This window comes from Salmo salar, chromosome ssa12 (genome assembly GCF_905237065.1).
Source record: "Salmo salar chromosome ssa12, Ssal_v3.1, whole genome shotgun sequence".
In the NCBI taxonomy this organism is placed as follows: Eukaryota; Metazoa; Chordata; class Actinopteri; order Salmoniformes; family Salmonidae; genus Salmo; species Salmo salar.
In genome coordinates this window covers 75,526,884-75,541,733 of record NC_059453.1, presented here as the reverse complement: position 1 = coordinate 75,541,733, position 14,850 = coordinate 75,526,884, and the positions used below count along the sequence as shown (strand labels likewise).

The following is a 14,850-nucleotide window of genomic DNA, read 5'->3' as shown; positions in this document are numbered from 1 at the left end:
AGACAGGCCACTTCCTGCATGAAATCTTCACAGGTTTTGGCCTGCCATATGAGTTCTGTTATACTCAGACACCATTCAAACAGTTTTAGAAACTTTAGGGTGTTTTCTATCCAAAGCCAATAATTATATGCATATTCTAGTTTCTGGGCAGGAGTAGTAACCAGATTAAATCGGGTACCTTTTTTATCAGGCTATGTCAATACTGCCCCCTAGCCCTAACAGGTTAATGACAGAGTTTACTGGATGTCTAGCATATTTTCTAGACCCAATTCTGACTTGTGCTCTATCTGCTTCACTGATTTCTGCTCTCGTAAAAGCCTGGGTTTTATGCACTCTAGAAGCTTATTACCTAAAATTCATCAATTGAAAGTGTGGGTTCACAATTTGATTAGCTGGTTTTAAGCATTAAACTTTCAACTTTGTTGACTGTTGCTGGGTATTATCGTCCATCATCAGCACCGGACTGTACCCTACCTGCCCTAACCTCTCTCCTGGCCCATTACACTAAGTCTGAATTTGTCCTGCTAGGTGACTTAAACTGGGACATGCTTAAACCACCTGAACAAGTCATATAGCAATGGGACTCCCTCAGTCTTTCTCAGATTATTACCAATCCCACAAGGTATGACTCCAAACACCCAGAAAAGGCTACTCTCTTTTGATGTTATCCCCACAAATAGTCCTGATATCAATTTGGTGTTTTCTGTATTGACCTTAGTGATCACTGTTTTACAGCCTGCGTTCCTAATGGCTGCTCAGTGAAACGACCTGTCCTGATTTGCCATAGACGCTTGTTAAACATTTTTAATGAGCAAGCCTTCCTTCATGACCTGGCCTCTATAAATTGGTATAGAATCAGCTTGATCCCCTCTGTCGAAGACGCTTGGACCTTTTTTTATATTTCCAGTGGTATTGTTAACAAACATGCCCCCATTTAAGAAAATGAGAATGAAAAACAGGTTCAGCCCCTGGTTTGACTGTGATCTGGCAGAGTTACTCCACCTCAAGAATTCCATTTGGTGAACGGCTCGGCACACGCATACTCAGACTGACTGGCTCTCGTTCAGGCAAATGAGAAATATGTGCACTCAGGCTATCCGGAAGGCCAAAGTTAGTTACTTTAAGGAGCAGTTCTCGCTCTGTGGGTCTAACCCCCAAGAAGTTCTGGAAAATGGTTAAAGACCCAGAGAATAAACCCTCCTCCTTACAGCTGCCCATGTCCCTTAATGTTGATGATGTGGTTGTTACTGACGAGCACATGGCTGAGCTCTTTAATCACCACTTCATTAAGTCAGGATTCCTATTTGACTCAGCCATGTTTCCTTGCCCATCCAACATTTCCTCATCTCCCACCCCTTTTAATGCGACTAGCCCCGATGGTCTTCCCTCTTTTTCCCCTGCCCCGTTACAAAGTTTCTCCCTGCAGGCGATCACTGAGTCAGAGGTGCTAATGCAGCTGGGTCAGATGGTTTAGACCCCTTCTTCTTTAATGTTGCAGCCACTCTCATCGCCAAGCCTATCTCTGACCTTTTTAACCTGTCTCTCTTCTCTGGGGAGGTTCCCATTGCTTGGAAGGTAGCCACAGGGTGCGTCCTTTATCTAAAGGGGGAGATCAAGCTGATCCTAACTGTTATAGGCCAATTTCTATTTTGCCCTGTTTATCAAAAGTGTTGAAAAAACTTTCTTGATGTCTATAGTATTCTCTCTGGTGTGCAATCTGGTTTCCGCTCAGGTTATGGATGTGTCACTGCAACCTTAAAGGTCCTAAATGATGTCACCATTGCCCTTGATTCTAAGCAATGTTGTGCTGCTATTTTTATTGACTTGGTCAAAGCTTTTGATGCGGTAGACCATTCCATTCTTGTGGGCCGGCTATGGAGTATTGGTGTCTCTGAGGGGTCTTTGGCCTGGTTTGCTAACTACCTCTCTCAAAGAGTGCAGTGTATAAAGTAAGAACACCTACTGTCTCAGCCACTGCCTGTCACCAATGGAGTACCCCAAGGCTCAATCCTAGGCCCCACGCTCTTCTCAATTTACATCAACAACATAGCTCAGGCAGTAGGAATCTCTCTCATCCATTTATATGCAGATGATAGTCTTATACTCAGCTGGCCCCTTCCCAGATTTTGTGTTAAACGCTCAACAACAAAGCTTTCTTAGTGTCCAACAAGCTTTCTCTGGCCTTAATCTTGTTCTGAACACCTCCAAAACAAAGGGCATGTGGTTTGGTAAGAAGGATACCCCTCTCCCCACCGTGTGAGTACTACTTCTGAGGGTTTAGAGCTTGAGGTAGTCACCTCATAAAAGTACTTGGGAGTATGGTTAGTCGGTACACTGTCCTTCTCTCAGCACATATCAAAGCTGCAGGCTAAGGCTAAATCTAGACTTGGTTTCCCCTATCGTAATTATTCCTCTTTCACCCCAGCTGCCAAACTAACCCTGATTCAGATGACCATCCTACCCATGCTAGATTACGGAGACGTAATTTATAGATCGGCAGGTAAGGGTGCTCTCGAGCGGCTACAGTGCGGGGAAAAAAGTATTTGATCCCCTGCTGATTTTGTACGTTTGCCCACTGACAAAGAAATGATCAGTCTATAATTTTAATGGTAGGTTTATTTGAACAGTGAGAGACAGAATAACAACAAAGAAATCCAGAAAAACGCATTTCAAAAATGTTGTAAATTGATTTGCATTTTAATGAGGGAAATAAGTATTTGACCCCCTCTCAATCAGGAAGATTTCTGGCACCCAGGTGTCTTTTATACAGGTAACAAGCTGAGATTAGGAGCACACTCTTAAAGGGAGTGCTCCTAATCTCACTTTGTTACCTGTATAAAAGACACCTGTCCACAGAAGCAATCAATCAATCAGATTCCAAACTCTCCACCATGGCCAAGACCAAAGAGCTATCCAAGGATGTCAGGGACAAAATTGTAGACCTACACAAGGCTGGAATGGGCTACAAGACCATCGCCAAGCAGCTTGGTGAGAAGGTGACAACAGTTGGTGCGATTATTCGGAAATGGAAGAAACACAAAAGAACTGTCAATCTCCCTCGGCCTGGGGCTCCATGCAAGATCTCACCTTGTGGAGTTGAAATGGTCATGAGAATGGTGAGGAATCAGCCCAGAACTACATGGGAGGATCTTGTCAATGATCTCAAGGCAGCTGGGACCATAGTCACCAAGAAAACAATTGGTAACACACTACGCCGTGAAGGACTGAAATCCTGCAGCGCCCGCAAGGTCCCCCTGCTCAAGAAAGCACATATACATGCCCGTCTGAAGTTTGCCAATGAACATCTGAATGATTCAGAGGACAACTGGGTGGAAGTGTTGTGGTAGATGAGACCAAAATGGAGCTTTTTGGCATCAACTAAACTCGCCGTGTTTGGAGAAGGAGGAATGATACCTATGACCCCAAGAACACCATCCCCACCGTCAAACATGGAGGTGGAAAAATTATGCTTTGGGCGAGTTTTTCTGCTAAGGGGACACACCAACTTCACCGCATCAAAGGGACGATGGACGGGGCCATGTACCATCAAATCTTGGGTGAGAACCTCCTTCCCTCAGCCAGGGCATTTAAAATGGGTCGTGGATGGGTATCCCAGCATGACAATGACCCAAAACACATGGCCAAGGCAACAAAGGAGTGGCTCAAGAAGAAGCACTTTTAAGGTCCTGGAGTGGCCCAGCCAGTCTCCAGACCTTTATCACATAGAAAATCTGTGGAGGGAGCTGAAGGTTCGAGTTGCCAAACGTCAGCCTCGAAACCTTAATGACTTGGAGAAAATCTGCAAAGAGGAGTGGGACAAAATCCCTCCTGAGATGTGTGCAAACCTGGTGGCCAACTACAAGAAACGTCTGACCTCTGTGATTGCCAACAAGGGTTTTGCCACCAAGTTCTAAGTCATGTTTTGCAGAGGGGTCAAATACTTATTTCCCTCATTAAAATGCAAATCGTTTTATAAAGTTTTTGACGTGTTTTTCTGGATTTTTTGTTGTTGTTATTCTGTCTCTCACTGTTCAAATAAACCTACCATTAAAATTATAGACTGATCATTTCTTTGTCAGTGGGCAAACGTACAAAATCAGCAGGGGATCAAATACATTTTCCCTCACTGTAGATGTTCTTTACCATTTGGCAATCAGATTTACCACCAATGCTCCTTATAGGACACATCACACATCACTGCACTCTATACTCCTCTGTAAACTGGTATTCTCTGTATACCCGTCGCAAGACCCACTGGTTGATACTTATTTATAAAACCCTCTTAGTCCTCACTCCCCCCTATCTGAGATATCTACTGCAGCCCTCATCCTCCACATACAACATCCGTTCTGCCAGTCACATACTGTTAAAGGTGTCCTTAAGCACACACATCCCTGGGTCACTCCTCTTTTCAGTTAGCTTGCAACTGGAACGAGCTGCAAAAAACATTCAAACTGGACAGTTTTATCTCCATCGCTTCATTCAAAGACTCAAACATTGAATCTCTTACTGACAGTTGTGGCTACTTTGCGCAATGTATTGTTGTCTCTACCTTCTTGCTCTTTGTGCTGTTGTCTGTGCCCAATCATGTACCATGTTTTGTGCCGCTACCATGTTGTGCTGCTGCCATGTTGTTGTCATGTTGTGTTGCTACCATGCTGTGTTGTCACGTGTTGCTGCCATGCTATGTTGTTGTCTTAGGTCTCTCTTGGTGTAGTGTTTTGTTGTCTCTCTTGTCGTGATGTGTGTTTTGTCCAATGTATAACTTTTGTTTTTATCTCAGCCCCGTCCCTGCAGGAGGCCTTTTGCCTTTTGGTAGGCCCGTCATTGTAAATATGAATTTGTCCTTAATTGACTTGCCTAGTTAAAGGTTAAATAAAAAAATAAAACATATATAATCAAGCTGTTTGTTTCTGGGAAGAAGTGTAACAAAACTTCTGACTGCAGCAATTTACTAATCTGTCCGTTCTTTTATTTTTCACATTGCAGCTCAACTAGTAAAGTCAGGTGAGGAGTGAGTGTTTGGGGGTATTATTTTTGCAATGTGTGAATACAGATGAAGTCCCCTGCCAACAGAGGGCCTTGGCTGTGGCGGTGCCATGTCTTTTTGTGCCTGGCTGAAGAGCTTTACTCTGGGTGCAGTCACAGTGTGGAGAGTTGGCTGGCTGATCCTATAGGCTCTGTCTCTACTGCATGTGTCCTGGCCAGCCTTTATAGTGTTGTTGCCACTCACCAATGGTATTAGCTTTGTAGAAAATGACTGTTTCTGTCTCACTCCCTCCCTCTATGGATAGTGTAGTTGTGTGTCCATACTAAAAGCCTGCCTACTGATGGGGGGGGGGGCTTACTGAAATCTCTGCCAGGTGGGCTCTGTTTGGAGGAAATGTATTCACTAATTATCTGTTTGAGGAGGGATTTGAGGGAACCAATGGTTGCCTCTCACCATTTCCCCCACCTCTACCCCCAGCTCTCTGCAGGCCAGATTGAAACCATCAGAACCACAGTATGTGCTTTACGAAAAGCCTAGTTAGATATTTAAGATGGGTCATATCATGTGGTTTGTGATTCAGATCATGTGACTGGGGTTTTGTCATTGTCAGAATAGCAGCAGTCACAAAGAAGTAGAGGGGAACAGTGATTACATGGCTCTTACTGTCTCAGTCAGTGACTGTGTGTTTAGGTACAGTCAGACTGTAGCTCCTATCCATTCAGTACCAGTTAATGGGATTATTTCTCTCCAGTGTGATTTGTTGGGCCTGGTAGCCTGGGACTTTATGGAGTTAAGGAGAGGATAGGGGTGGCCTGCTGACCTGAAGCTGTGTTTTGTAATGAATACCGTTTATTGATGATGAGTGTCTCCTAGATACAGCTCAAAGGACCATATCTGGGCCAGGGTTGTTAGGGTGTGTAGTATTAAGGTGTGGAACGTGGAAGCTAGTCTAGCTAGGCCAACTGGCATGCTAGCTAGATAGCTAGCTAGTAGCAAAGTGAGTGACCCTGTTGTGGAATCCTCAGTACAGTAGCAGCAGCTTGGTGTCAGACAGAGGCTAACAGCAGGTTGGCCTGGTCTTACCTAGCAGGCCATGGCAGCTGTCCAATCCCTTTGTTGTCGTGCTACTGCACAGACTGTTCTGTCCTCCTATAATGTACTGAGGCCAATGGACTGTTCCACTACAGCCCCGTCAATGTGGATGGGGCCGTGCCCGGCCCTCCATTTCCTGTAGTCCACGATCAGCTCCTTTGTCTTGCTGACGTTGAGGGATAGGTTGTTGTCCTGTCACCACACTGCCAGGTCTCTGATCTCCTCCCTGATGGCCGTCTCATTGTCGTCGGTGATCAGGCCTACCACAGTGGTGTTGTCGGCAAACTTAATGATGGTATTGGTGTTGTGCGCAGCTACGCTGTCATGAGTGTACAGGGAGTAGAGGAGGGGACAAAGCACACACACCTGAGGGGCCCCTGTGATGATGGTCATTGTTTCGGATGTGTGGCTTGACTGGAATTCCAGGATCCAGTTGCAGAGAGAGTTGTTTAATTCCAGGGTCCTTAGCTTAGTGATGAGCTTGGAGGGCGCTATGGTGTTAAATGCTGAGCATTTTCACGTAGGTGTTCCAGGTGGGAAAGGGCAGTGTGGAGTGAAATAGAGATAGCGTCTTCTGTGGATCTGTTGGGGCGGTATGTGAATTGGAGGGGGTCCAGGGTGTCTGTCATGATGTTGTTGATGTGAGCCATGCCTTTCAAAGTATTTAATGGATACAGATGTGAGTGCTTTGGGCGGTAGTCATTTAGACAGGTTACCTTGGCATTCTTGGGCACAGGGACTATGTTGGTCTGATTGAAACATGTAGGTATTGCAGACTGGGTCAGGGAGAGTTTGAATGTCAGTGAAGACACTTGCCAGCCGGTCAGCGCATGTACGCGTCCTGCTAACCTGTTTAAAGGTTTTACTCGCATCGTTTATGGAGAGCGTGATCACACAGTTGTCTGGAACACCTTGTTCTTTCATGCATGATTCAGTGTTGCTTGCCTCGCAGTGAGCATAGAAGGTATTTAGCTCATCCGGTAGGTTTAGGTCACTGGACGGCTCACGGCTGGGTTTCCCTTTGTAATCTGTGATAGTTTGCAAGCCCTGCCACATTCAACGAGCCTCCGAACCGGTGTAGTAGGATTCAATCTTAGTACTGTATTGACACTATGCCTGTTTGATGGTTCGTCGGAGGGCATAGCGGGATTTTTTTATAAGCGTCCAGCTTATTGTCCTGCTCCTTGATAGCGGAAGCTCTAGCCTTTAGCTCATTGCGGATGTTGCCTTTAATCCATGTATTCTGGTTGGGATATGTACTTACATACGGTCACTGTGGGGATGATGTCGTCGATGCACTTATTGATGAAGCCGGTGACTGGGGTGGTGTACTCCTCAATGCCATTGGATGAATCCCGGAACATATTCCAGTCTGTGGTAGCAAAACAGTTCTGGAGCTTAGCATCCACTTCATCGGACCATTTCCGTATTGAGCACATCACTGGTACTTCCTGTTTGAGTTTTTGCTTGTAGGCAGGAATCAGGAAGATGGTTATGGTCAGATTTGCCAGGGAGAGCTTTGTATGTGTGGAATAAAGGTGATCTAGATTTTCTTGGCTTTACTTGCACAGGTTGACATACTGGTAGAAATGAGATAAAACTGATTTCAAATGATTAGCTCAAGGAGATGGTGCTACCTCTCATCTCACACTGGGCTATCTGTGGTCAATGACTCATTAAGTCAGCTGACCAAGCACTTTCTAGAGGTGTGTGTGTGTGTGTTCCGTGTACACTGTATATTGAGTGTGTATCTGTTTGTCTGTTTGCTGTTTGATATAATTTCCAGTCAGCACTTAGTGATTGCACACCACAGTGCACTGAGTGCTGCAGTAAGATGGATGGATGACCCTTCTGTGGGCTTTTGGCATGTTTTTAAGTGATTTCCTTTACTTGTACAGTAGGTAGCAATTAGCAAATCAAACTTCAGTCTAAAGGGCCTGTGTCATCACAAGCATTCAGTCCTGTCTTGTTTATATATCGTGATGCTTAGTCACTTTACCCATGCCTACATGTACATACTGTATCTATCTCGACTACCACTTATCCCTGCACATTGATGTGGGATTGGTGCTCCTTGTATATAGCTTATTTCTTGTGTGTTTTATTTATCATGTGTTTTTGTTTCTTATTATTATTTAACTGTATTGTTGGGAAACTGCTTGTGAGCAAGCTGTTTACTGTAATGTCTACACCTGTTGTATTTTGCACATGTGACATAAATTTGATTGGATTTTTATTGGATTTTTTTGAAGAATGTATTTTGATTTTCTCTAAAGGATCTTTTCCATCGAATTAGACTGTCGGTCCCCTCCTACGAGAGGACAGTAGATGAAGAATTCAATGAGTTGTTATGTAATGGTTACTGGAGGCAGTGATTCACCAGACAGATCACCACTTTTATCCCTCTGTTAAGTCTTGTCATACTGCAGCACTACTGGATTACCCAATATTCTATCTTTAATCTGCCCACTGTTTCACAGTAACTCCCCTTCTGCCTTGTCCACCTTTACCCCTCGAGCCTCCGCTCCTCTCCTCCCTAGCCCCGGTATGTCTTCTGTTGGTTAGATCTTGGAGGGCTGATGGTGGTGATTTGCCTCCATGGTGGGGATCTGCCATGGAGGTCAGACTGCTGCTGGGACTGTCCAGTGTGTGCGTGACTCTCCATTGGTCTGAATAATGGCTGGCAAACTGTTTAGGGATCAAGACATTAAGTTTGAATCCCAGGAAGAGTAGCTGATGCTTTAGCAGTCGCTAATGGGGATCCTAATAAAATACTAAATACTAAGACACAATGATATGCCTGGATGGGAGAGGGGAGGACCAAAGCCAGAATGTACTCCTATAGAAGGCTTATGACACACACACACACACACACACACACACACATACACACACACACACACACACACACACCAGCTGTAGGAGGTTTTCAAAGGGGGAGAATGTTATCATTCATGCAGAGACAAATCTCAAAGCAATTCCAGTGGATGGCCTCAAATGCCAGAGGATGGAGAGGAACAGAATGAGTTTGAGGGATGGCCATTAACTTTCCACTGTGGAGGAAGCACTGTTGACAGGTCTCTGTCTAGTCTGGCACAGTGGGAGTGGAGATGCAGTGAGGAAGGGCCTCACACGACTGAATGACTGAGAGCATTGCACCACACATAGAACTGTGTACTAGTCTGCCTGCTCTAGCAAGGCTAGCTGCCTCAATCATCTTATTAGAGGCCTCTGGCTTTATTTACCAGCAGAGTAGTCCTACACAGTGGTGCACACACACACTGTTTCCATGACAACACAATCTGGTGCTTTTAATTCGCCAGCAGACTGTTTGCCCGAGTTGGCCAAAAGCTGGCTCAGAGATTGTGGTTGGAATGTATCTGTCAATCACACAGAGGGGTGTTACATCATACAGATTACAGAAGCACAGAAATATAATACTGTATGTTCATTTTTGGTCATTGAGCTCAATGGATCATTATTGCACCACCCTGTACATTAATGCACTCTAGAAAACGTGTGTCCATTGCAGATGGTACTGGCATGTAAATGGTGATAAAATCATAGCATATACTGTAGGTTAGTATGTATGTAATAAACTTAGTTCTGAGAGAGTAGTCTGGCTCTGTAAATGTTGTGTGAAAATTACCCTGCATGTGAGAATGTGCTGACTGGCATTGATGTACCGTGGGCTCTCCCAGTCAGTGTGATGTGTCAACAGGAAAGCGTTTGGCTCCTCTCTCTCTGCCACTAGCACTGTGTTAGCGGCTACCAGTTAGCCTTTCCCACTGTGTGTCTGAGAGACAGATGGCATAGCTGTGGGAGGGGGCTGAGCCACCAGGCAGCACTGGCACTACAGGACTGACTGTCTACAGTCTGGGAGAGAGAGAGCTAGCCAGGTACCCCTCCGAGTGACAATGGAAGGTTTGCAAGGGAGGGAGGGAGGGAGGGAGGGAGGGAGGGAGAACTGAGTCTCTGTTATATTATGCCTATTCATGTCCGACTGGTGTGTTTCTATCAATGACTGTATATATGAATAGACAAAGCCATAGATCACATGACACCATTAATTCCTATGTAAAGACTCAATAGCGCATTGAAGCCAAATGAAGTACGTTAAGATGGCGTTTCATGGAGACATAACTTGCGTAGTTTGAGCTGCTCCACAAAAATGTACCACAAAGATTGCAGTTTTTCCATTCACTATAATGAGGGATCCTGTTTTCTGCTAACAATGTCTGCAGTACCGCGGTCGGCCTTGACCCTCCGTGGCTTCAATGAGAGGGGCAGTCGTTCTCCCCTGCTTTCTATGGATGTAATGAAATGGACTGTGAGAGTGGTGTGCACACGAAATGCAAGGCAGCCATGTTTGGATTTGCTGCTGTTATATACAGTCAGGGCGTCCATGTTGTGATGTAGTTAACACATGTCTTCCGGTTTGTCTGGCTGCCTACAGGAACCAAGCTAAATAAGGACCTGAAGCACTATCTGAGCCAACGCTTCCTGAAGTCCTCCCAGGACCACGAACTGCAGCAGACCATTCGAGACAACCTCTACCGCCATGCTGTGCCTTGTGAGTAGCACACAACCTTTTAACTTCTGTTTTCTACTCCTCCTCATCGTCATCTTCTTCCTCCTAATCTTTGTGTTATTGGTTTAATGTCTTATGTTTACTGTGCTGGTTTGGTTTGTAGCTTTGGAAGGACTCTGTGCTGTTTAGTGAAGCTTCACGCTGGACATAAGTGGTTATGGCTACTCATTCTCATGTTCCTGTATGTCTTTGTGTCATCTGAATGGTCAAATGGGTTGTCAGGTTCTAAGGGAGCTTCTTGCCCCTCAGAGATACAGATACTCAGAATACTATGCGAGTCGTGAGCACTGGATAACACACAGACGGGAGGAGATGGCTTCCTCCTCCCACTGATGATTGGAACCAGATGACCATGAAGCCCATGCTCTCAGTCCTCTTTATCCATTCAATCAGACAGATATTTACTTTTCCCAGTACTATTTGATTAGAGTGAGAAGGTCCAGCGCATTCCATGGTTGATAGGCCTGGGGGCTTTCGCTCGATCAATAGACACAGTGATTAAACACACTACATCTTGATCAGAACCTCACGCCCATCTTCACTCCTATTTCTTCTCCGGATGTACAGTATATTACATGATGTCCAAGGATTTGGACCTGTTTTCTGTGGATATTCCCTTCTCTCTGTGGCCAGAGAGATAGATGGATGCCCTGTTCTCCCCATTCCCATTTGGATCCTAAATCCAGCTGTGTGGACCAATTCCTGTGCAGCAGCTTCGATTATCATCGTTCTGATGTTGGAGATGGAATTCCCTGGTGTTAATGTGCTAGCCATGACAGACAGACAGACAGACAGACAGACAGACAGACAGACAGACAGACAGACAGACAGACAGACAGACAGACAGACAGACAGACAGACAGACAGACAGACAGACAGACAGACAGACAGACAGACAGACAGACAGACAGACAGACAGACAGACAGACAGACAGACAGACAGACAGACAGACAGACAGACACAGAGAGAGAGAGATCAACTGGTGAGACCAGGAGACTGTGCAGTCATACACATGACATAGGGGAATAGAATGGGTTATTTTTAGGATATAGATGTGTAGAGGTCAGCAACTGCCATTTGGCATTTATGGATGGGATGGCATTCCTTGTTTATTTGTTATACCAAACATACAGTATTTTATTTATTGGCTAGGTTACTTTAGTCCCCTCACCCAACCCACAATTCAATGTGTCTACTACATTATCAAGGCCTTGAGTAGTACGGCATTTCAACACTGTTAATTCTATTCCTCTCCTTCAATGCCTTGTTATCCAAGCATGTTTTCTAATGCCCCAGATACATCCTTTAATGTGTGCATTGAGAGGCCTGATTGGCCTATAGCCTACTCCAGACAGGGCTTTTTCCTAATGATTCTCATCATTGGATTTTCAATTAGTTTATTCATGACCCTCTCACGCAAATTGCTGTCTGTATTCCAGGGGCTTTTTCCTCAGGACTTTATTGGAATTACCCAGTGTGCCATATGTCAGCCAGACAGGCCTGGATTGTGCTAGTCTGGTCATAATAGACGTTTTAATTACCAAAGGCCTAGCTCTTCTCTCCTGACTCCCATTGACATCCTGATAAATGGTATTATGGTTAACCAAGGAAGGAAACATACCACCGAAGGTGTATTGTTGTACAATATGATATGCAGTAATAACAATACATGCATTAATTGGATTCATTTCTTACAAATAGACACAGTATAGATGTGGAGTGAGAGAGGAGGTAAAAGGACACCAGGACTGGTTATGTTTTCGGCCGTGGTTTGGTTTCTCCCCTTGCCCTTCCATAGATGTGTCTTTGGGTCAGCTAGGGCGTGTGTGAGGAGGCTGTGGACAGAAAGCAACTGGAGGTGACAGATGGAGGAGTGTGCTTTACTCCTGACTGGGGAAATCCTCCTCAAGCCTCCCTTCTCTGGTGCTCAAACTCCCCTTCTCTTATACACACACACACCTCCGAAACTATGCTTGACTCCACTCTTTCATCAGTCATATAATCAGAGTGTGTCTGTGATGTTATTGTCGCCTGTCCTCAGTGCATAGTAGACAGGAAGTGACCCGGCCGACTGGCTCTCCCTGCCTGCCCTTCTACAGATTCTATAGACTATTGTTGTGCTGGATGGGGAATATCAGCTACAGTATAGACAAGCAGCGTAATGACTCTGGCTCCTTCTCCTGCCTTTCCTCCTGTCACACTGTTGACTTCTCACACTAGCCTCACCACAGCCCCTCTCAATCTCCAGATACCACAGTCCACTACTCTCTCTCACTCTCCTTGCTCTCCCTTTTTCTCTCTCTTCTGTCTCCCTCTGCTACCCTCTTTTCCCTCTCCAATGTTCCGGCGTTGGTCGATTTCCCTGCGGTCACCTCACCCGCTCTGCATTCTGCTCTGCATTCCCAATCTTATTTTCGCTGCTGTAGCTGCTGCTCCCTCTTCTCCGCCGTTGTTTTCCTCTCGTCGCTGTGATGCTCTCGGCAGCAGCAGAGCTCTTCTCTCTGTGTTTGTGCCTCAGCCTGCCTGCCTGCCCTGCATAGAGAGATCAGCAGGATCCTTGCTGCAGTCTATGGGCTACCGCTCTACCTCTCTCTTCCTCTCTCCCTCGCTCTGCATCAAGGCAAGTGGGCTTTGATTTGTCTGCTGTTGCTGCTATTCTTTTTTTGTGTGTGTGTGATGTATTGCCATGCTGGAGCATGGTGGATGGCTTGTGTATAGGCTAAAGTGATGGGGTCGGGGGTTGGAGAGGGGGTTGGACAGAAGCGAAGACGGACGATGGAGATCGGCAGACACGCAAGCAGGCTCAGCTACATCTAGCACACAGGCACAGATGGGGGACCACTAGCAGGCTCAGCTACATCTAGCACACAGGCACAGATGGGGGACCACTAGCAGGCTCAGCTACATCTAGCACACAGGCACAGATGGGGGACCACTAGCAGGCTCAGCTACATCTAGCACACAGGCACAGATGGGGGACCACTAGCAGGCTCAGCTACATCTAGCACACAGGCACAGATTGGGGACCACTAGCAGGCTCAGCTACATCTAGCACACAGGCACAGATGGGGGACCACTAGCAGGCTCAGCTACATCTAGCACACAGGCACAGATGGGGGACCACTAGCAGGCTCAGCTACATCGAGCACACAGGCACAGATGGGGGACCACTAGCAGGCTCAGCTACATCTAGCACACAGGCACAGATGGGGGACCACTAGCAGGCTCAGCTACATCTAGCACACAGGCACAGATGGGGGACCACTAGCAGGCTCAGCTACATCTAGCACACAGGCACAGATGGGGGACCACTAGCAGGCTCAGCTACATCTAGCACACAGGCACAGATGGGGGACCACTAGCAGGCTCAGCTACATCTAGCACACAGGCACAGATTGGGGACCACTAGCAGGCTCAGCTACATCTAGCACACAGGCACAGATGGGGGACCACTAGCAGGCTCAGCTACATCTAGCACACAGGCACAGATGGGGGACCACTAGCAGGCTCAGCTACATCGAGCACACAGGCACAGATGGGGGACCACAAGCAGGCTCAGCTACATCTACCACACAGACACAGATGGGGGACCACAAGCAGGCTCAGCTACATCTAGCACACAGACACAGATGGGGGACCACAAGCAGGCTCAGCTACATCTAGCACACAGACACAGATGGGGGACCACAAGCAGCCCTTTTTCTCTGCCTAATTTTATCCTGCATGGTTTGTATGTGGCGCGTAACTTTGTCTTGTGCTTTTCACAGGCAGAAGACTGTCCTCTGTCTATAATGTGTCAGCTTGCATAAGTGCTCGTCTGTCTGTGCATATGTATACAATATTTTCGCTACACTCGCAATAACATCTGCTAACCATGTGTATGTGACCAATAAAATTTGATTTGATTTGATGTTTCTGTTTGTGCCCGAAAGCTATTGGATGATGGTAGAGTAGATGTGTGGTGAGTGAGTGTATCTGCAGATTCTCCTAGCATCAGCTCAAGATGCCACCTGAGCAGATGTTATTGCGAGTATTCTCTCTGCATTGCAGATTACAGAAAGGGAGCTCCACAGTATAAACCATTAGACAGGTATATAGGCAGGGAGATGTTATCGGTGTCCTCTAGTTTCATCTTTAGCCTGTTCTTTCCCTTGTATGGTTGTTTCCTTCAGGCTG

At 46.1% G+C, this 14,850-nt stretch overlaps 1 protein-coding gene across 1 annotated transcript in view; it reads left to right on the top strand.

Annotated features, from left to right (window-relative positions):
* The window catches only part of LOC106565841 (membrane-associated guanylate kinase, WW and PDZ domain-containing protein 1), a 182,314-nt gene that overhangs the window by 73,432 nt on the left and 94,032 nt on the right, over window positions 1-14,850 (top strand). The window contains 1 exon segment of the mRNA XM_014133422.2: window positions 10,539-10,655. Within this exon segment, the coding sequence (XP_013988897.2) occupies window positions 10,539-10,655 (117 nt within the window).